General features: G+C 39.1%; 1 protein-coding gene across 1 annotated transcript in view; it reads left to right on the top strand.

The window, feature by feature from the left end:
* The window catches only part of PDE11A (phosphodiesterase 11A), a 105,714-nt gene that overhangs the window by 72,799 nt on the left and 10,644 nt on the right, over positions 1-22,271 (top strand). Inside the window, exons 13-19 of the mRNA XM_058840508.1 lie at positions 4,045-4,154; positions 6,714-6,804; positions 9,846-9,946; positions 13,554-13,631; positions 15,010-15,077; positions 18,073-18,143; positions 19,177-19,260. Coding sequence (XP_058696491.1) covers positions 4,045-4,154; positions 6,714-6,804; positions 9,846-9,946; positions 13,554-13,631; positions 15,010-15,077; positions 18,073-18,143; positions 19,177-19,260 — 603 coding nt within the window. The remainder of the gene's footprint in view (positions 1-4,044; positions 4,155-6,713; positions 6,805-9,845; positions 9,947-13,553; positions 13,632-15,009; positions 15,078-18,072; positions 18,144-19,176; positions 19,261-22,271) is intronic.

The raw sequence follows: 22,271 nt of genomic DNA, 5'->3' as shown, positions 1-22,271 counted from the left end.
GCTGCTCTCTGAGGAAATTTGGTGGTAATGCCTGGGTGTTGGTAGTTTTTATGGTTTTATAAAACTGACGTGGTCCCCCCCCCCCCCCAGTTTTACAAAAAGGAAAAGCATTTTACTGTGAGTATGGGGAAAGGCGGGCAGCGCGGCTGGGTGTGAATTACAGTAGTTTCTGCCAGAGGCTGCCGTGGCGGGGAGCCCCCAGCCCCAGCGCTGACACCCCTAGGTGGAGCTCCGAGGCCAGGTTTGCGGCGTGATGCTCTGCCGGTGGCACCGGGCACCTCCATCCATCCCGGTGGCACCGGGCACCTCCATCCATCCCGGTGGCACCGGGCACCTCCATCCATCCCGGCTGGCACCGGGCACCTCCATCCATCCCCGGTGGCACCGGGCACCTCCATCCATCCCGGTGGCACCGGGCACCTCCATCCATCCCGGTGGCACCGGGCACCTCCATCCATCCCGGCTAGCAGCGGTGCCCGCGCTGGGGCCAGCAGGGAGGAGTCATGGCACTGCTGCTCCAGCAGCCCCCAGCCGCCTGCCCGGCCGCCTCCGACAGATGCTCTGACAGTGGCTCTCACAGCGACATTTCAGAATCCTTTCAGCAGTCAGCACAGGGATAAAGCTGTCTGTGAGATGTGATCGGGCATTTTTGAGCCAAGTTCGTGTCCTTGCCCACGCCCCTGGTAATAAACAGAATGAGCAATTTCACATGCAGGGCTGGATGGGAGCGGCCACAGCACTGGAGTCTCCACACATCCCACCCAGCTTTGCTCTGGCTCTGGCTGAGATCAAAATAAGTTCAAGTGTGTGATCTGTTTGGTCTGCTCCCCCTTCCTGATACACAAAGATTCATTTTGTGCAAAAAAAAAAAAGACAAAAAAGAGAGATTTGAGATTAGTAATAATACAAGGTTTGCTCTTACTGCGTTTGTCTTGGGGACTCCATCCAAGTTAGTATGTGCCTTCTTTTTTCACTGGTAAAAAGGGGTAAAAATTCACTGGTAAAAAGGGGTAAAAATTCACTGGTAAAAATTCTTTGACAAACCCTTTGAAGGGCTTAGCAGAGCCCTTCTCTGCCAGTCAAGAAGGAACTGCTTTGTGCAGTTATTGCACCTTATTTCTGATTTCTCCACAATAGTCAGCAATATAGACTCACCCACAAATAGAAACCAGTAATTCTATTTGAGGGCATTTCCAGGTAGGATTTACCATAGCATAGTGATGTCTAACCTGTAATGCAGTAGCCTGTAAGGGCCCCACCATACTCCTACTGAATGCACAAAGAAAATTCAGCTGTGTTGAACAAGCCAAACAACAGAAATTCAACGAAGAGTAAACCATTGTTTCACTCCTGGTAAACTCAGCCTTTTGCATATGTAAAGCACGTTCCTGTATATCTAAGTTTGTATTTTCTCTCTCCCAAACAATCAGAAGCCCAGTTCTGCAAGCCATAGTTCTGTATTTCAGATACCCAGGAATTCTGAAGACAAGCACTGCAGCAAGGCTGCTCCTGCAAGTTAAGGGAGTACAAAAGAGTAAAAGCCCAGACTTCATTATCAGTGCCTTTGCCAGCACAGTTCACATTGATACTTATTTCAAAGGGCAAAAATGAACAAGTAAGCAATACCAAATTAAAATCCCATCTGGTGTGCTAATAACAAAACATATAGATGTGGGGCAAGGTATAATGAATGCAATTCATTTCCTCACATGAAAGAATGACCTCCATAACTCACTGGAGACTCTGCCACTCATGAGTTATGGGTCATTCCTTTTCTGGTGAAAATAAATTTTACTGCACCACCATCTATAGCCATGTTTGGTTTTTTTCTCTTGTAAATTCAGAAATGGGGAAATGTAATCCTCTGTTTACTTGCATTATGTTCAAAGAAGATATCCTCTTACTGTAGTATTGTTTTAAATGAAATGGTTTTTACTATGTGACATATACTATATTTCTTTCATATATTCAGTGACAAGACTTTTCATTAAATAAAATGTGGCATTTATTTTTGAGATATTGCTACTGTTAGTGAATTCCTTAATTGGTTCTCCTGCATTTGCAATACAGTCTGAATCTTTGAATTTAATCAGATTGTAATCAATCTGATTTAATCTTTATTGTAATCAAATTGGATTACAATAAAGAATATTTATTACAACATCAATTTCATATTATAAAACTTCTCTTTTAACTTATTTTAACTTAGCCATGAATATTTTCTCTAGACTGAAACTTGACATATGGTGTGTTGTCAGTTACAAACTATTTTAATCCCTTTTTATCAATAGACACTATTATCAACATTTTATCAATAAATATGAAAAATTATTATTATTTGTTATACAAGAGCTATGTTAAAAAATAAAAACAGAAAACACTTTTTAGAGGATTTTTTCTACTTGGGTAGATGTTACTGAAACTAAAACAAAAGCAGTGCCACTAGAAATCAGGTGAACCTCTTTCCTAATATTCAAGTTATTCTGTACACTTGTGGATTCAACACAAAATTAATTAATCTCTTTTTTCTTCATACTTGATAATCTTTTCTCCTGTATAAACTGTAAGCAATTATAAAGGTTTTGTAGCAAGTCTTTCACTTCCTCAATTCCCACTGAAGTGCATTCCTGAGCACCTGGTGGGGCTTGGTTCCCTGTACTGCCTAAGCATTAACTGTGGCCACATTTCAGACTGTCTAAACAAGAGGATACTTAGATCTGAACGTGCATTTCTCTAAGCAGAATTTGTGGTCTTCGGGGTGAAAAGCAGAGCTTTCACAGAGTATTGCAGCAATTAACTGGTGTTTCTGAGTGTAAGTTCCTACCAAGGAAGGGCAACAAACCCACTGTATCACTTAAACCCTCTTCTTGCCCTCTCTCTTGTGGGTGAAATTATGCCCCTTTGAAAATCAATAAAATTTGGGAATTCTTACATGGTGTTAGTGTTCAGCCTTGGTTTGGTCCTCCAATACAAATGTATTTAGTATTTCTTGTATGTAGTTTCCTTTCATGCTAACTAGATCGTGTGGCTAACTGAGGAGTGTCACTGGAGACGGGCTCTGTGAAAAGACAAGTGTTATGATTTTCCACCTCAGCCAGTCATTTTTGCAGGCATTGCATCTTCTGCTTCTGAAGAACCAGGTTGTTTCTGCCATGGGTAAGAGGTACAGCACCGACAAGGTGGTGTCCCACAGAGGCTCTAGCACCTCGTCCAGACAGGATCTGCTCAGGATGCTTGAGGTTAGGAAATGTCTTCTCTCTGACATGAGCCCGTTCAGGCAGGAAAACTGCTATGACAAGTATCCAAGAGGAAAAACATAGTGGTAAAAAAGTGTTTTTAGGATTAACTCCCCCATTCACACAATCATGTCAGAGCTGCTTGTAGGGAATTTCATTGCATCTGTTTTCAAATGCGTCTCCCAAATTCAAGTGGGTATCTGCAGCCGAAATATGCCATTTGAGACATTTCCTCTCTAAATCATGCCACTTCATTTCACTGTGCCAGATTAAAAAAAAAATCTCCTAATAGTTCATAACAGTTCCACAGAGTATATTTTTGTCTGTGTTCTTTAAAAGCTCTTCCAACCTAACATGTCAGCTATCTCTGACAGTAGGAATTGACTAAGATGGTCATCTCAGGATTGAAGAAATCTTTCTAAGTACTTCTCTAAAAAATAATTTTAAAACTTTATCAGTTTAGTTTGAAATTTTTATTTCTCTGATAGAAAAATCCAGTTTCTGTCTCAGTTTGCAGTTACTGGTATTTGTTTTCAGCTCCTTTTGCCTTTAGTGCCTCCTGGGTAGCAGAGAAATGGCATGCTGGAAATGCAACAAAGAGATAATAACAGATCACTCCAAGGACATTATCTATTCTGCTAACCATCTGACATACAGCAGGGAATAGAATATGGCAATAAAGCATTTATCTTCTCCTTACTGAAACATTCATGGTATCAAAACAAAGTTGACTGTTACTGGATGGACTAACATTACTTATCCCTTTTGCTACTGATAGTTACAGCTGCTATTTTTTTTCTGCTCTCAGACCGCAGGATTTCAGGAGATTCTAACTGAAATTGAAATTTTAGCTTTGATTGTGGGATGCTTATGTCATGACCTTGACCACAGGGGAACCAACAATGCCTTCCAAGCCAAGTAAGCTTTCTAATTCTTACTATTTTAATTTGGTTTTCTTCCACAGGAGAGCAAAAGGTGACCAGGATAAAGAATGAAACATTAATTTCAAGCCTTCTAGGCCAAGGCCAAGTACTCTTATTCCTGTGTGCAGTGAGGGACTATCCATCTTTATCATTCTCTGTTCCTTTAAGTAATTGCTGGCTTGTCCTTTGTAGCTGGCTGTTGAACTGACACCACATATTGAAATGTGGTGCCAAAACTTGATGTTCTTTTCAGGCTCAGCTATTATTGATTGTGGTTTTCAGCCCAGGAAGAACCTAAATTGTCTGTCTGGGTTCTTCTTGCTGACTGGGGTGCATGACATTAAGCAAAACCTTCCGCTACTGCGAAGAAAAGAAAATAAGGGAAATTGAAATAATGCTTGCAATGAAATCATGCTGCTGCCCTCAGGCACAGTGAATTAGGTTTGTAGAAGGTTTAAGGGTGGTACTTCTTACTGTGTAGGTAAGGGACCTCCTTAGACTAAGGTCAAATTCATTCCAAAATCTGTGTTCCCTGAGAATAGGAGGGACAACAGAAAATGTCCCCAGCAACATCCTGGCCAAGCTGTGAAACAAAGCTGCCAGACACAGAGATTCAAATCCCATTTTGTTTTCTTCACTCCCCGTTTTCCTCTACAGTCAGAATACGAGACCCCAAGGCATTCTTGTCCTGCAGATCCCAGTGTGCATTTGTAGCTTTTTCTGTTCTGCCTTACTGCTAATCCTCCAGTGTGATGGGGGAGTGGTCAAATGGTTGTCCAGCAATATTTGAAAGGCAGAGTGATGCTGTATTAGCCTATTTTGTCCTACCTTTTGCAGAAGTACACTGCTGCAATGTGTGTATGCACAGGCTGCTGCTTTTCTGGGGGCAAGTTGCCTCAGTGACCATCACTCAAACTGATGTTTCTGATGTTCACTAAGCTGCCATTTCCTGAGGTATTGGTGTTGCCATACAATCTCAATGAAACAATGACACTGTCTGGATCTTCAATCACCATAGCAGGGAAAATCAATTGCAGAGCTCAAAAGACAGAGCTCGTGGTGCAAAGGTTACCAAGGGCTGCTAGATGCCTTTTTGCAGCTGAGTCTTGAAGAGAATCAAAATAGACGAGACAAATGGGAAGGAAGCTCAGCTGATTGATGTTTATGTTCCTAATTTACGAAAACGAGACCTAAGATTTACATCCTGGCCATTTTAGGCTCTGATTAAGTTAACCACTTCTCTGCTGTACCATTACACAAGAGTATCTTTTGTGCAGAGGGATGGCTGAGTTAAAGGTACAGGGTTCAGCATTAGACTGCTATCACTCATGCTTGTTGTTTGACAGCAGAGTACAGAGAGGAGGCTACCATTTTACGACTCCATAAAGAAACTGCTGAAGACATTTAATGAAAGACAAACATTACCACACATGTATAAAACATCCCTGAAAACAGAAGCTGTAGTTTTCATAACGCTAACTATGATTTATTCCTCTAACCTGACATAAATTTAAGCATCACATTTTCCTATTTTATCTTCGGTGTCCAATACTGCTGTTCTGTATGATGAAAGTTCAAGAGGTATATGATGAAGGCAATATCACAGTTGTCTCAAATGGCTCTGTTATATATGTCAACATCACATTCTCTAGGGATGATGTTTCCTGGACATCTTTTTCTCTCATATAGCTGCTTCTGATAATTAAGTATCAGTACAGTGCAGTTTTATGGTATATGCTCCTAGGAGACTCCTTCTGTCTCTAGCATAATCTCTTATTCTCATTTCTTTGGAAAGAAAACCCATCTTGTCACTTTAGGCTGGGTCCCAGAAGTGAAGTACTTTGCCTGAACTACTTTGGTACTTGGTGTACAGTGACCATTCTGACAATCCAGTCCCATTCTCTGCACTTCCCAGCAGTTTGCAATTTTATAATATTATTTCGGATATGTTTGTCCTTTAAACATAGAAGACTCACCTACACTGTGTATTTTGAATCTGATTTTGGTCTGGACAATAAATGTGTAGAGAAAATGCATTCTAGAGATATGCTAAGTAAGCTTTACTTCTATATTCACTGCTCTTGCTAGTGGTTTTTTGTTTACCTTAGTATTTGCAGTCGGGTTTTTTGTTGTTGTGTTTTGGGGTTTTATTTCAAGAGTTTGTAGCTGCCCATTGTAAGCCCTCATGCTTATGTCTATTAAGAATTAAAAATAAAATGTAGCAGGGGAACAGCCAATCCCAGCTCAAGGACATTAATGTGTGTCTTTACTGCGCAGTTCTGTGTCTGTGCTGTTGCTGAGGCACTTTGAAAGCTGCATTACAAAATTTCTTGTAGTTCCAGAAAAATCTTTAGCCAGCTGGCAATATTTAGCAAAGACTGGAACATATATGCTTTGTATCTGGATTTAAATTAGTATTTTAATCTCATCAGCTGTTTTAAGTGAGGTTGCTTAAGTGGAGGTGGAGTGACATGCTTTTGTCACTAAATTGTCTCTGTAATCTGCATTGTAAGCGGACAAGCAGGATTTGTTGACTTCTCATGTTCTGTTTCAGGAGTGGATCAGCCTTAGCTCAGCTCTACGGCACCTCTGCTACCTTGGAGCACCACCATTTCAATCATGCTGTCATGATTCTCCAAAGTGAGGTACAAAAGCATTACTATTAATCTCACTGTAAGCTGTTGGGCAGTTTCAGCTGGAGAAAGGAAATACCATGTACAGTACCTTTTTAATGCCCTCTCCTTGAAGAATTATTTATTGGTTACCACAAAGGTCACAACCAGCACCAAATTAAACAACTACAAATGCTGATCATAGAGCCCAGAGATTATATCTGTCTCAATCAGCAAGGGGCAAGGAGAATACATCCTAATCATATTGTCAGCTTTTCTCACTCTTCTTACATATATCCTGCTCAGTGGTTTATAGGTAGCTGAAACAGTTGCTTACCTTTCCCCACAGGTTCAGTTCAGGTATTCAGAGTATCAGAGCCATCCTTTTACTGCACCAATTTAATTTCTTCGGCAGCCTTGCTCTAAGCAGTATTTTTATGATTTTTCCATAATTTAATACACTATTTTTAAAAATTAAAATCACTAATATCATGCTGTCCAAAGTACATTAATTGCTTTGCAAATAGCTGTGACATAGACATAGTTCTTGCCTAGAATATCTTGCATGTAACACTATACAGCATATACTACACCATGTATTTAATAACTGAGAAAAGTGGAAGGATGGACATGGAGTCCTTTCAAAATGGATGGACATGGAGTCCTTTCAAAATGGATGCATTTTCTTAATTTACAGAGATTGGTGGCAAAAAAATGCATTCAGTAAATATAAAACCAAAACTGCTGTTCGTGCAGCACAATTGGAGACCATAGCCTGATCTGCAGTTACTTCTGAAGAGATCTGGATTGGTTCATGATCACAGACAAGTGGGAATGGCTTTACATCTGTGTACACAGCCAGGGAGATTTGTCACAGAACTGCATCTTTAGTGTTCAGTTTCCTGATGTTATATTTAAAAAGTAAACATAGGAAAGGAGAGCACCAGCATGAGATTTAAACAGCTCAATCCATTTAGCCTTGGCCAGCTCATATGAAAGGTGATACTAGGAATTAAATGGCTCCTTATACTGCCAGGGAAAGGTGTACCAAAAAAGCAGCATTTGAATGTGAAACAGACTGGTTCAGAATAAGAAAAAAGGAAAGCTGTTTGGGTGGGGGTTTTTTGTTGTTTTTTTCCTTATACTTGTGACACCATTGAGCCTCTAGAAGAAGCTTTTCTGGAAAACAGTGAGTTCTCTAGTTCCTGAAATCATTATCATTGAATGTCTCAGGCTCAAGATATGGACAACTCTGTAAAAGTTCATAGATCATGTCAATTGATATGCTTTTCTTTATCTTTTCAGCTTAAAAATCAATACATTTATTAAAAAATTATTTGGACTCTACTCTGGCTTTTTTCAGAGATGTAAAATATTACTTGAAATGTAAATCCTCACCTTTGATAATTCAGAAGCTTCTTCTCCAGGTCGTCATGTCTAAACCAGAAAATGAATGCTATGGAATTTTTATCCAACACCTACAGTTTGCTAATGGAACACTGCTTAGTTTGGAATAAATGCAGATTTGGAACCTTCAATCTACTTAAAGATTCTGTTACCAGCTGAGCAATCGGTCTCTCTCAAATAAGCTGAAATATTCTAGTCCGTCTTTGCTGTCTAGTTGGAAACATAACATGCTCTATCACTTATTCAGATTTTAGCACGTTGGACTGAGGGGCTATTTATCCTTTACTCTTTGCATACCAACCTCAATATAAGTGATCATGGGCTCTGTAGTGACATGGTTTTATTCTCCACGAAACACTTTGGAAAGGCAGTAGATATTACAGAATAGCAAGTTGGTAAATTAGCCCTGTTGAAAAAACTCCTATTTTCTTCTGAGTACCTTGGTTTTAATTTTATTTTTTTTTCATAGATAAGTTTTAGACTCACAAAGCCTTCTCAATATTTAGCTGAAAATGAATTATTTTATGCATTTATGGAAAATTACTTTTTTATTCCAACAATTAGCTTCTCCATTGAAAAATGGCACTTCCAGCTCCCCAGACCTTATCACATATATGTCCTCATACCATCATGATTATAGTAACCCTGTTGCTGGAAAATTCTTGGTTTTAAGGGCATTTTAATCTTCCTAAGCAGTAGATGGCAGTGCATACTGAATGTGGGCACAGCAGGACTAAATACCAGCAAAATCAGACTCTGTTTAGAAAGAACTTCAATATTTGTGTAGGTGATTGTGTAGTAGAAAAAAAAAGGCCTGTAATACGTTTATGTATGATAATATATGTGACTATTGTCACAAAGATAATTTCTTAAGGTTACATTTAGAGTTTTTCATTAATTTTTTTTGTTTCATCTTATTTTCTCGATAATTTCACAGAGGAATTATAGGATCTCTGTCCCTCTTGTTTTCAGAAATTCAGTCACAAAAGAATTTTCCCCCTCTCAAATAGCAACATCAAATAATTAATTTCCCTTCATTTTGGCCATAGAGCATCTTTCAAATTCTTAATCCACAATCCCTTAAAAATCAGCCGCTTGGGCCCACAGAGGGTGTTTAAACTGCATATAAAGTTGTGGTTCTTCAGCCAACATAGGCAATGGCTGTACACACTGTAGGACAAGGCAGTAACAGGCAGAGTGAGCAAATGGGCTGCTTTGAATGAAAACTTGATTTAGTGTCCTTGGCTGCTCTAACAGCAGTTTGTGTGCATGCAAGCAGCAGCACAGATACATCTATTAGGATCACTACTCAAAAGCTCCAATATGCAGCTCCCCAAAACATTTAATAAGATGAGAGACTGAGATGTATCCATAGTTTTTCCCCATAAACTGAGTCTGTGCAGGGTCAGATCAGAGAGTAAATCTTTACTTGACAGGCTATAATTTCAGCAGAGTTTAGAGAAACATACCAGATGCTTGATAACAATCATCAATGCTTCTGCCTCAATGTAATCTCAGCAGTATTAACATTGCTATTTTGTCATAGTTTTGCCATGAATCAGAAAAGGCTTGCATTACAGGGAAACAGTAGACTAACAAGTTAGAAAACCTTTTAAAAACCTGTATTGATTTTTAGCCCTTTACCTCTTTTATCTCTTTCATTATAGGGTCACAACATCTTTGCTAACTTGTCCTCTAAGGACTACAGTGACCTTATGCAGCTTCTAAAGCAATCGATATTGGCAACAGACCTCACTCTGTATTTTGAGTAAGTATTGGCATTTCTGGTATTTGATGAATGAAAATTCAGAGAACTTACTCTAATAACCTATTAAATACCAATAAGGATATATAATATGAGAAATTAGTGTTTAGCTATGGTTGAAGAGGTTTAGTCTAATACTTAGTATCTTTTAGACTAATAGAAATATCTCAAGTGTCCAAGTAAGTTTTGCTTTAATGTGTCACATGTCTGTATCAACCAAAAGCAAATGAAATCCTAGGTTTATACTTCAAAGCAATCCCAGGAAACAATTACATCTCAGTGCCGTAATTTTTCTGTCCTTTCTATGATCATTTCTTCGGGCATATAGAAAATCAACAACATTTGAGAATTCTTTTCCACCATTTCAGCATTTCTAAACATGTATGCTAAGAAATACTGTATTTAGTTACAGACCCGGTTGCAGAGTTAACAGAGCAGACACTCTGCTGCTTTGAAGACAAATTATGTTGATTCACATCATGCGATGAGAACAGGTCCTAAAAAGCTTAATGGAGGAGAAGTACACTAGGATGTCTCTCACACAGTTTTCTTCCTTTTCCTTGTTTGCAAATCAAATCTCAAAGTGGATTTCGAGTTGGTCCTGTGAGGATGTGTGGGAGGATGCATGTAGTCAGAGGAGTTGTAGTGTCACCATTGCACTGCACTCCTGACATCTGGCATTAACCTGCACCTGACTTAGGGGCAGAAGTGCTGGCAGATGTGCAGCTTCTGTGCACTGCCTTCCCAGTCCGGACAATAAAGTCATCCTTAGGAATTTTTGTTTGGTGTCCATTGGCATCCTATCCTGTCTGTCTTTCTGCCATGTCTCAAGTGAAAGGGTTACATTGTACCAGGGCAAGTTTATCTTAGAGAAATAAAAAATCACTGAGAGTGGTAAGACATTGCAATAAGTTGTCCAGGGTGGAGTCACCACCTCTGGAAGTATTAAAGAGTTGTCTTGATATGGTACTTAGGGGGAATATTGTTTAGGGATTATGGTGGTGCTGGGTTGACTTTTGGGCTTAATGACCTTGAATCTTCCATTCTGTGAGATACAAGAACCATAGGTTCTCTTGTCTCACCATAAATAAATGCTGCAGAAATGTTTTGTGCTCTCAAGAAGGAGATGAATGACAGGGACTGAGGGGACAGTTGCCCTGGCACAGCTCCATGTGCTCCCCCTGGCTGAGATCCTGGAGGAGCCAAAGAGAGCTAATGGCAGTGCCTTGGGATAGACCCTGCTCAGACCCAGATGTGAAGGAACTCTCTCCCCTGACTGCCTTAAGCTGAAAAACAAAGTCAGGTTGGTTTCCTAATTTTAATACGGAGAAATAATGTCCAAAAGGGATACAACTGAATTTCAAGATAATTTTTTCTTACTTACCTAATTGATTTTTTTTTGTGCCGCATGTATCAGAAGACATTTAGTAAATGAGACCTCTTTACTCATAAGTCTGCAGATTTTTTCCTCTTGTGTTACTAAAATTCATTAATGAGGTGGTAGCTATGCTAGTTTATTTCCAAAAGCGCCTGAAAATCAATCTCTAGAAACATTGGTGTGTTACCTTTCTTAAAGCCACCCTATGTGAACAGGTGTTTCTACACAAGTACCTAATTTGTTTTTTCAGTTTGCTACATCTTCGATATTTTTGTAGAGAGGGGAATTCTCATATCAGTATTCTTAACTAAACCTAATGATCACAAGCTCCAAGTAGCAAAACAGCAACAAAACTCCAGGCAGAGCAAGGCATTCGTTTCATAAAAACAAACAAACAAAAAGATTACTTTCACTGAAAGATCAGATGAGAAATATATTTGATTTTCATTTATAATTCTAGATAACGACACTTGTAGATAATACAAGTAAAAGCACGGAGCCAATATTGAGTTGGAATAATAATATGGAAATTAATTCAAATGGTATCTTGAACCATTGGGCTGTAGAGCAAATGGATTTGTTATACATAAGGAAACAACCTCCCTTTGAGGCAAAATACAGCCAGAGTCAATGTTATTCAAAGACCCTGGAAAATAGTTATAATTCAGTTTGTTTCTGAAATTCTGCCAAATTATATTTACTTATTAATAGAAAACCTCATAATTGTGGGTGCCAAAGAAACCAGTAGGAAATGCTAATTGTTTCATCATACATGACTGCTTTCCTCCGGTTCAGTCCTTCCTACACTGAAACTTCTCTGTGGAGCTGGACTACTACTTCTGTATCCATTTAAATGAATTTTAAAGAAAACCCTTAAAGGTTTTAGCTTAACATAAGGCCTTGAGGCTCTCATTTTCAGTTACTGTTTTTGGATCTTCCTGAGCTTTCAGCTTTAAACATTCTTTCCTGCTTTTTGTCCAGAAACATATGAATTTCTCAAAATAACTAACACTTCTAAATGAAATCTTTTATTTCCCAAATTATAAGGTATTTGATATCATCGTGCAGCCCTTTTATAGCCATCTTCTAGCTGCTGTATAAAATCCATTATAGAAAAAAGCCTTACAGTAGGAGTGACTGGTCATATAACCATGACAGGGACCAGAACATTGCAACATGCCCCACATAATGTTCTGTCCACTGATCAAAGGAGTGTTTCTGGAAGCGTGCATCTCCTTGTGTGCAAACGTGTACTGGCTGCCATCAGACTGCACTGTCAATAATCACTGCTCCAAATTTCAGTCTAGTTGAAGTAAGCATAGAAAATACAAGACTTTGCAAACTCTCTCCTGTTGAATCTAACTACATTTCCTCTTGACAAAGAGCACAGTCTCATATGAGATGGGGCACTGGACTGCCACTCAGGACACAGGTATTTATTTGTTTTCCAGCTTTGATGCTCATATGTTATGTCACTGGGGGAAAATGGCTCCAATATTTTGTACCTCATGTTCTGCTATATTTTGTGACTACATAATGTAGTCACATCGCAAGCGGTAAGAGCTGCTTGGAGTCTCAGTGCCATAAAAGATTACAGACTATGAGTCAGAATTTTGATTCTTAAAGGTAGCAATCAAGCATTAACATGTTCTGTCCATCTCATGTTTTGTCCCTGTTTGAGGACATGAAGAAAGCATGAGAAGATAAACCGTGGGACCAAGCAGGGAGACTTAGTTTCCAGTCTAAAAGAACTATGAACTCAAGACAGCAGCAGCTCCTGTGTGTCTCTGTTTCTTTCTGTGTGCTGGAAATAACAGGAATTGCACATCTCTGAAAAACCCTTCAGGATATAGAAGTAAAAACCATTTTGCAAGGACAAGAAAACAGAAGTGTGTGTATTTCTGGGATATTTCTATCGTCTGTCTGTCCACTGCTGTAGGTGAACATTTCATGCTTCTGTGGAAGACTGAACATTTCAGAGCCATTCATTTCCTTATCTGCGGAGAGCATAAATCCAATATTGCTTTTACTAGGCAACTGTGACATTGATAACAGACATTTATAGAACATGTTTGAAAATTAGTATGTTTCGCTTAAATGGACTGTCAGTGTAACAGCTTTAACAATAATACATGAGGTGCAGTGATTCTGTATCACACAGAGAAACGTTTCTGCTGCAGTGCTGCCCTGGAAGTGTCTTGTTTCCTTCTCTGACAATTTGGTTTTTTGCAGGAGAAGGACAGAGTTTTTTGAACTTGTCAGTAAAGGCGGTTATGATTGGAATACAAAAAACCACCGAGAAATATTTCGGTAAGCGCTGTTTTTTCTTGCTTTCTGGTTATTTCAAAGTGTAGCCATGTTTGTTGAAGGAATTTCATGTATTGTGGACTGAAGGTTTAGAATAACAAGAGAAGGTATCTTGTTTTAACAATATAATCCATAATAAGAAATATATGGTATGATTTTTAAACATTAGCAAATAGCTGGCATTAATCAACTTGACTTCACTGTCTCCATTTTTATTTCTCCTACACACTCAGTTCTGTTTTCTTTCCTTTCTCCCAGCTTCACAAGTTCCTGTTCAGCCCTTCCGCTCTTTTTCCAGAAAGTATCTATATTCTGCCTCTCTACACAAAGATTTTTCCTGTCTGTTTCCCCAATCCTTCTTCCTCTCATCTGCCTTTCTTCACTGGCCATGCACTTCTCTGCTCTTTCAGTCTGTACCTGTGAATTTTCATATACCTCAGTGCCCTTCCATCCCTCAAGAATGCCCTGAGCATGCATCCTTTTTAAAACCTCAGACATTGTGGGTGGTTTGAGTAGATCACACTTTGTAGACAATAAAATGTGCGTATTTGTATATGCATGCCTGATTATGTCTCATTTTATCTGAAATTTCATTAAAATTCTGTTATCTTTTGGTCTTTTGACAAAATATTGGCCATTTTCTATTTTCCATACCATTTCACCCATTCCTAATTTTAGATTCAGGCAATATATTTGATGCTTCATTTTCAGTGCCCTTGTTCTTCATTTAAACTTTCTTAGACTTTTATCTGCATCATGTACTGTACATAAACGCTTTCTACAGCTGAATGGTTTCTTTCTCCTAATGCATATAAAACATGGTTGTAGCTAGGTATTAAACTACAGTGGAACCATATAGCTCATAGTAAATCTTCAATTTTTATTGTAGATGAGCAGTAGAAACTGCTTAAACAGTGTCTGGGATGCCTCCTGTGATTATAGGCTCTCTTGCTACAGCAGTCACTTACAAATAGGCATATAAATTAATCCAGTTGCAGGTGTTATTATGTAATAATACCCTTACTTATATCATGTGAAGCACATGCTTTCTAATATATTATAGGTATTAATGTAAGTAGTGTTAGAAGTATTGCAAAATTAGCAGTTACTCCCTTGCGATATCATTTCTTTTCTAGTGTGCAATGTACACTACCAAAATTCATCTTATAACCTGCAACACATTAGATTTCCAAGGCACAATTGTAATGTAAAAGCCACGCTGATGGCTAAGATTTCAAACATGCCATTCTTTTCTGGAGGAAAAGAAGGTGCCAGAGCTGACATTTTATATATGTATTATTTATTTATGCATCCAGAGCAGAGTTGTTTAGAAATTCAACAAAGGTTGATTCAGCTTGTATTGTTCATTTCTGTTTTTCAGATCAATGCTAATGACAGCCTGTGACCTTGGAGCTGTGACCAAACCGTGGGAGATTTCAAGACAGGCAAGTCATGATTAATAGCAGGGCTGGGAGGAGGCGGGACTGGCAGGACAATATTCCCAGGGCCCTGGCTTACAAGGGACCAAAACTGGAATCAATTTACAGCGGTATTAATGCTATAAAAAAATAGCAGGGGGTTTCTGCAAAAAATGCTTTATTGCGTAATCTTTCCCTGTACACATGCCGGTGTGTACATCTGGCTTTACAACCTCTCCTCTTACTAACATTTTAAATCCATACTCAAAAATGGACAGATTAAACAAAGAAGACATTTAGCCTCATATAGCTGCATTTACTTGCTTCATGCCAAAGTTTTCCTTGGCAATGGCAGAGTCTTCCCTAAATCAAAAATACCAACAGATTATCTGCAAATTTTCACTAGCATAAAATCTTCAGTATATATGATAAAATAAATGTGTTCATTTTCTTAAGAATGTTGCAAAACTCCAAGTGTAGCATAGGGCTTTCTTGAACGTCCTGTACCTAGAAACCAACAAATAAAAATTCTGTGTTCTGATGCTGAGTAGGCTTGTTAGAAATATACATAAAAACCAGATCCAGCATTGGCAAACAGGTACAATATGAGAAAGCAGCCTGTCCCAAAACTCTTGTCCATTGCCCCGTGATTCTCCCTCTTCTAGACATCTTTCTCTACCCAGAAATCATCCTTAATATTTCCAGTGTCTGTGCTAGTCATTCTCTGTCCTTCACTGAGGCCCAGAAAAAGCCAGTAGAAGACAGAGCGTGTTGGGTTTTGGAGTAATTGACAGTATCAAGAAGCAAATTGAAAATATACCAGTGCAGCTGGATTTGGGTACACACCTGGAGGAAGTTTGGTGCAACAGCAAGTAATAGTTGCAAAGATGGGGTGAAAAAGAGAAAGCTAGTCCAGATAACTAGAGATGCAGGAGCAGCCAGATTTCTTAGACAAGGAAGCAACAGAAGCTGAAAGGGATCTACAGAAGTTACATGCATATCAACTGAATAAAAAAAACATTAATGGGGGAGGGCTTCACCTCAGCTTTTAGTTTTGCCTGTAACTTTTCAGTGAGTCTTTTTTGTTTTATCAGCAGACTGTGACAACAGTTCTTCTAAGGCTGTTGCTCTGCTTGGCCAGAATATGGTCAGGTCACCTCGCATGGAAATCAGGAACACTGCTTCTATCCTGCAGTAGGAAATTTGAGTAACGAGATTTTTCAGTGCCACTTTTGGCCATTTTCAGCCACTGCTGCAGTGTGTGTAATCCCTCCTCATTTTCCCTCCTTAACCCAGTTAGCTTCTGCATTTTCATTGACAGCCAAGTGTCAGGTAGGGTCTGCTTTCCTATTTGTGAATCTTTGTGCTGTGCTACTGAATAAGTGCTGGAGTCTCTGTCAAACTGGGGTTTTTATACTTATCACTTTTGAGGTCTACAGATGAAAAGTCCCTTGCAGCTTAGTTATACAGGTTTACTTCATGTTGAAAAATCCAGTCTGGGATTTCTTGAAACATTACCTGGTTGAGCAGAAGTGCTAAGAAGTCCAGCAGAAGTGCCAATAAGTCCGCAGAGGCAAAACAGGAAATAGCTGAACCTTAACTGTGCCACAAGTAAAAAAAACCAAACATATTTGAAACAAAGGGAATAAAGGCCACATGTAAAATGGAAAAATTCAGGAAGAGAAGATTGAAACAGATAAAAGAAGAGAGAAAAGGATATGAGGAGAACGTGATCAGAATAGCACTGAGGGACAGGGATGATACTGTGTCTTGACTGTTTCTACACAATACACATAGCAAACCCTTAACTGCTGCTAAGTTGTTAAATTATTTCTCTCTCTGGAATATTGATCCCAAATTTTATTAATGCACTGGATTATGCACATTATAAAAGTTCCAAACTGTGATAGGCTGGCTTAAGATTTAAGAGTACTTTATAACATCATTTCACCTACTTCCAAAGTATTTTGGTACTCATTATTTCAACTACAACAAGCTTAGCATTTGTGAACATTACTTAGCATGCAGTTGCTAAAGCAAGAAATTTTGAGATTTTATGAAGTACAGGTTTTCTGCTTAGTTTACCCTCTTGTTCCTTGGCATTATGAAATAGTTTCCTAGCTTAAAAACAATACACTGACATGACAGGAGCTTTAGCATGTGAATGCCTCTTAGTAGATTGGCTTCCAGTTTTTTTGAATCTCAAAATGCTGCATGTGCTTACCTTCAAAGTCTTGCACATGACAGGAGTACAGTAATATATCAGAACTGCTTACTGTTTGACTTCCTCAAATTCCTCAGGTTTCCATAAGTAAATTTATTTTTAAGTCTTGTCTTCTTCTAAGAAGCACAAACCTCTGCATTGAATAGAATGTCTTCATTCACAAAAGTCAGAAAGATGCATTCTAACTTCCAACCTACCACTTCTTGATTTTAAATCAAGATGATCATTAAAATCTGAGCTCATTCTTACACTTCCAGATCCTATAGTGATGACAGTCACCAGGAAAAAAGTAAAGCCTAGTGGAGGAAAAAACCCCTTCATGAATCCATATTAGATTAAAACAACAGAGGGAATTGGTTAAGTTTCTTTGATAAGCAAATTTGTTATTATAGGGCAACAACCTGTAAGTAACCAGAGAGCACTTGCATGTTTTACATAGCATTTTTACAAACAAAATAGTGGATGCCAACAAAAAGCTATCATTTTCTGTTTTGGTCTCAGTTCTTGAGTAAATTGCTTATAACTGCATTGAGTGCTGTCTTGGCAGTGCAATGTAAGTCCCCAGGTCAATTCCCTATCAAAAAGGGATAAGTCCTTGTGCCTGACTATGGCTGTTTATACTCCTTGTATGCCCAGTCCCAAAAATTATATGAACACATGCCTGATGTCAGTCATCTAAGTGAGGTTATTCATTTCTTTACAGTTAAGCACAGGCTGAAGTCATGGTCTGAGCAGAAACTCATTATCCTAAAAATTATGTAACAAGAACTCTAATCTTCATAATGATTTTCATTTTAGGCAGCCGAGCTGGTAACAAGTGAGTTCTTTGAACAAGGAGACAGAGAAAGATCTGAACTGAAACTCACCCCTTCAGTAAGTTTTTATCACTTCTGAAATAGTTGCTAACTTCAATAGAGTAAGAAAATATTGTTGGGCTCATTCAGAAAAATGAACTGTACTTTGTACATAAAGAGAAACCTTAGACTAAATAAAAGCTCTGCCCAATAAGGATATGCATTTATAACCATATATAAAAGCTCTCCAGTCAACATAGCCATTTTTGCACTGAGCCCTTTTACCTGTTTTCTGTATCGGTTCCTAAGGTTATTCTATCAGTGAAATTTCTAAGCAGCAGGTGTTGGGTTTAATATACAGACTTGAACTGAAAAATCACAGCTACCTGTGGAAATCAAAATTGTCAGATTTACTTCATTTACAATGCAATTTACAGTTGCAGCTGTGTATCTGTGTTATTCGAAATGCATTTCTATAAGTATATATTGCTATAAGTATAAATTTACTACTGTGATTGAAGGGATAAAATGGAATTGAGTGGAATAAAAGCAGATGGGTATAAAGCACCAAACAAGGCCTAGGAAAGTTTGATAAAGATTTTCTCTGAACAATTAGAAGAGAAAGCCTTATCAGGTTGAATAACTCAAAATGTTGAGCAACCATTATCTGGAGGCAACAGAAGAAGGGTAACAAAAAAGTATTCTAAAGAATTTAACTGGGAGGAAAAGAGCCAGCCCAAATCCATCTCTCTTTTGCTGAGCTGCAAAACCCTATGTGAGAAAAGAGAAAATTCTATGCAAAGGCATCTGCTTTACATTCCTACAGGAGGTTACTTACCAGCTCAACTCCAGCTGTGGAGAATTTATTTTACAATACAGAATTATAAAACACAAACACATTCAGCCTAAAAGTTTCAAAACAAAATTGAAAATAAACAGTTTATTTTTCATGCCAGGCAAAGCAGTAGGAAGACAGCTGCAAAGATTGGTTATGGTTTACAAAGTGTTCTGGTTGTGAGAATTTGATCATAGCTGCAAAGTGCTGAATGATGTGTCTGTAAAATACTCCAGTGTAATTAAAGCATGACAGTTTTGTTTCCTCCTAAATTCAGGCCATTTTTGATCGGAACAGGAAGCATGAACTACCCAGGTTGCAGCTTGAGTGGATTGATAGCATCTGCATGCCACTGTATGAGGTAATTTTTACTTACGGCTCCTGTAGAGTCCAGAGAAGATTGTTCCTGTCTCTTGAGGGAAAAAGAGTTCATTTTCAGAGCTGCTTTGAAGGCTATTTGAACTCTTGTATTTGACTTTACCAAAAGTTGGAATTCTGTGAAGAAGTCTTCAGATCTGTCTGTAAAGATCCATAATGTCTGTAAATTCCCCTCTAAGTTATAGAAACTGACTGATAGGGCAATTGTTTATTATGTTTGAGACAAACTGGTTCTCATCAGGGTGAGGTATGGAGTGCTAGAGGGGCAGTCTCAGTAGGTGCTGTCAAACTTGTCCAAAACCTGTCCAAATCTGTGTAATGCAAAAGGAAACGCAAACCTGAACCTTTACACTTTCTTCTGGCAGCTTCCCAAACTGCTAAGGGGCACTCTAGGCCAAGCCTTTAGGGTCAGTGACAAGCAATTTGTTGTTTAACCTGTGCTGTTTAACTCAGTTTACTCTTTTAATGGCGCTTCTACACAGGCTGCCTGGGTGCTTGGCACACGGTGTGTAAATGCCCAAGTACTCCTTTATTAAGGCTAGAGATAACCACAGAATCATTAAGGTTGGAAAAGACCTCTAAGATCATTGAGTCCAAACATTAATCTGACACTGCCAGGTCCACACTAAACCATATCCCTAAGCCCCACATCTACAGGATTTTTGCACGCTTCCAGGGATGGTGATTCCACCGCTTCCCTGAGCAGCCTGTTCCAATGCTTAGCCACCATTTCACGAAGAATTTTTTCCTATCAGAACAATGCTTCTGACTTTTTGGATTAAGCAGCTTCAGGATTTGACTGAAACCATGCAGACTGCCTTATTCCACCAAAGACTGACTGGCTGCTGACAGCTGAGCAAACAGGAGGATGTTCTCATTCAGCACCTTTGGGGAACAGCAACAAGTTCTCCCTGTTCCCAGTGCACCCTAAACTGCCTAAGACCTCAAAGCAATGAATGGGTCAGTGATGATACACAGCAATAACAGCTTCCACATTAACATTAAAATTATCAACTTGTGCCTGAATGTAGCTTCCCTACACACAAGTAAAAATGGATTGGCAGTTCCTTTCATTTTATAGACCACATATATCACCAATATCATACAATAAGTACATAATAAGGCCTGTAAGAAGGACAATGTCCCCTCTTCCCTCTATACCTTGTGGCATCTGAGGCTGCCACCATGGAAATAATGAAATGATGACCCAGCAGCAATGTGACACATTCCTGTTGTGACACAGAGAGCAGATACTTGTGTAAGCAGTAAGCCAGGCTGCTGCTTTGCCAAGAGATCCTGTCCCTTTCTAAGGTCAGTCTCTTTCCTGATAAAATAAACTACAGCTACCATTTTCAAACAATTACAGGAAAGCAAGCACAGAAGAATATTGTTTATTGTTTAAAAGACCAAGATATTTTGGACAATATGGAGGAGGGATGATGGACACTGATCTTCAACAGACACTCTTTAAAAATAATGTTCCTTTCAATAAAATAGCTCATATTACACTAGAATGCATATTATACCAGAATTCATTATTTCTAATAGCATCTGTAATCCAAAAATGTACAGTAAAGCAGGAAGAGCTGATAATCAGCCCATCCTCTGCATGAGGAAACTACATCTGAGCACTAAAGCTCTGGTTAGTTAGCTCCATCTTAGCAGGAGATCTCTAGGGAATATATTCACATCTGATTTCCCTGCTTTCCACTGTGCTTGCATCATGCTGTGCAGCCATTAGCCTGCTGCTCAACAGCTTAAAAAAGAGACACCATCAAACCTGGAAGTCACAGCCGCATCAGCCTTAGGGGTAAACAGAAAACTTGATGCCATAGTATCACACTGCAGGAGATTCTCTCTTCAGTGTGGAGCCAAGTTTTAATTTTCACATCCAGCTTAATCAAACTTCAATACACAGATCCCATCAGCAGAGTATTCAGGCATTGTAAATCCGCTGTCTCGGGCTGGCTGAAAAATACAACTCTGGCCACATCCTAGATTTTGGGTTGGTGGGTTTTTTTACATTCTTTAAAATTCTTGCCACTGTAGTACATTGTAAGAACTGCATGTGGGGAGAGAATTACAAATGCAATATAAAGAGATGCAGTGGCAGCTGATAAATCAGTAAAATATTAGCAATACTCCTATAGCTCACTACCACAGTACTTAGAAAAACCATGTTTGAAAAAACCCACAAACATTTAACACTTATTTTCATACCAAAACTACAACATTAAACCATAGAGAACAAAACCAAAGCTTTTGTATTTATTTTTTTCCATGCTAGTGATTAGAAATCCTGAATCCACGTGGGATTCTGTAGCATCCAGAGCCTCAAAGGGAATGCTCTGGGGAATGTGCCAGTCCTAATGATCTGCTCTGTGTTCTTCACACACACACACACACACACACAGCAGAGATGATCCCAGCAACCACTGAATGCTGGCAACTCCCATTAGAGTCTATGTGAGATCAGCAGAGCTCCCTGAAATTGTCTTTGTTCAAAGTAACTCCCAAGAGCAGGCTGTTCCTGGTAGCTGAGATCATCTGAAGTATGCAGTACTGAAGAAAATTCACAGCCCAAACTTCCAGGAGTGGTCTGATACCATCCCAGTGCCTCTCACAGTACCAGAACAATCTATCCTCTCTGCAGTCCAAGATTAGGAACTAGGCTGCACCAGAGTGCCCATGAGGAATGATTCATACTTAAAACAATACATAAACTTTGCAGCACATTTTAGTTATGGCTCTTCTAGAGCTTTTTCCTCAGTTCTGAAATATCCTTTGTGGAGATTTGGCTCTATCTGCTCTGCTTTCCGCATTTCCCGAAGGTAGCTCAAGACAGCTCATTTTGAGGTGCAGTAGTTCTCCCAGGTAAAGGGTAATGAAGTCTCCTTTATTGGGGAACATCACATCCCTCTACTTCCCTGGCTAGGACTGTCCCTGAGTTTGGCCCCTTTTAGTTAGAAGGTTTACAAGTGACTAGCGAATCAA

This window comes from Poecile atricapillus, chromosome 5, assembly GCF_030490865.1.
Source record: "Poecile atricapillus isolate bPoeAtr1 chromosome 5, bPoeAtr1.hap1, whole genome shotgun sequence".
Classification (NCBI taxonomy): Eukaryota; Metazoa; Chordata; class Aves; order Passeriformes; family Paridae; genus Poecile; species Poecile atricapillus.
Note: the sequence above shows the minus strand (reverse complement) of the source record. Positions and strands in the feature narration are given on the sequence as shown.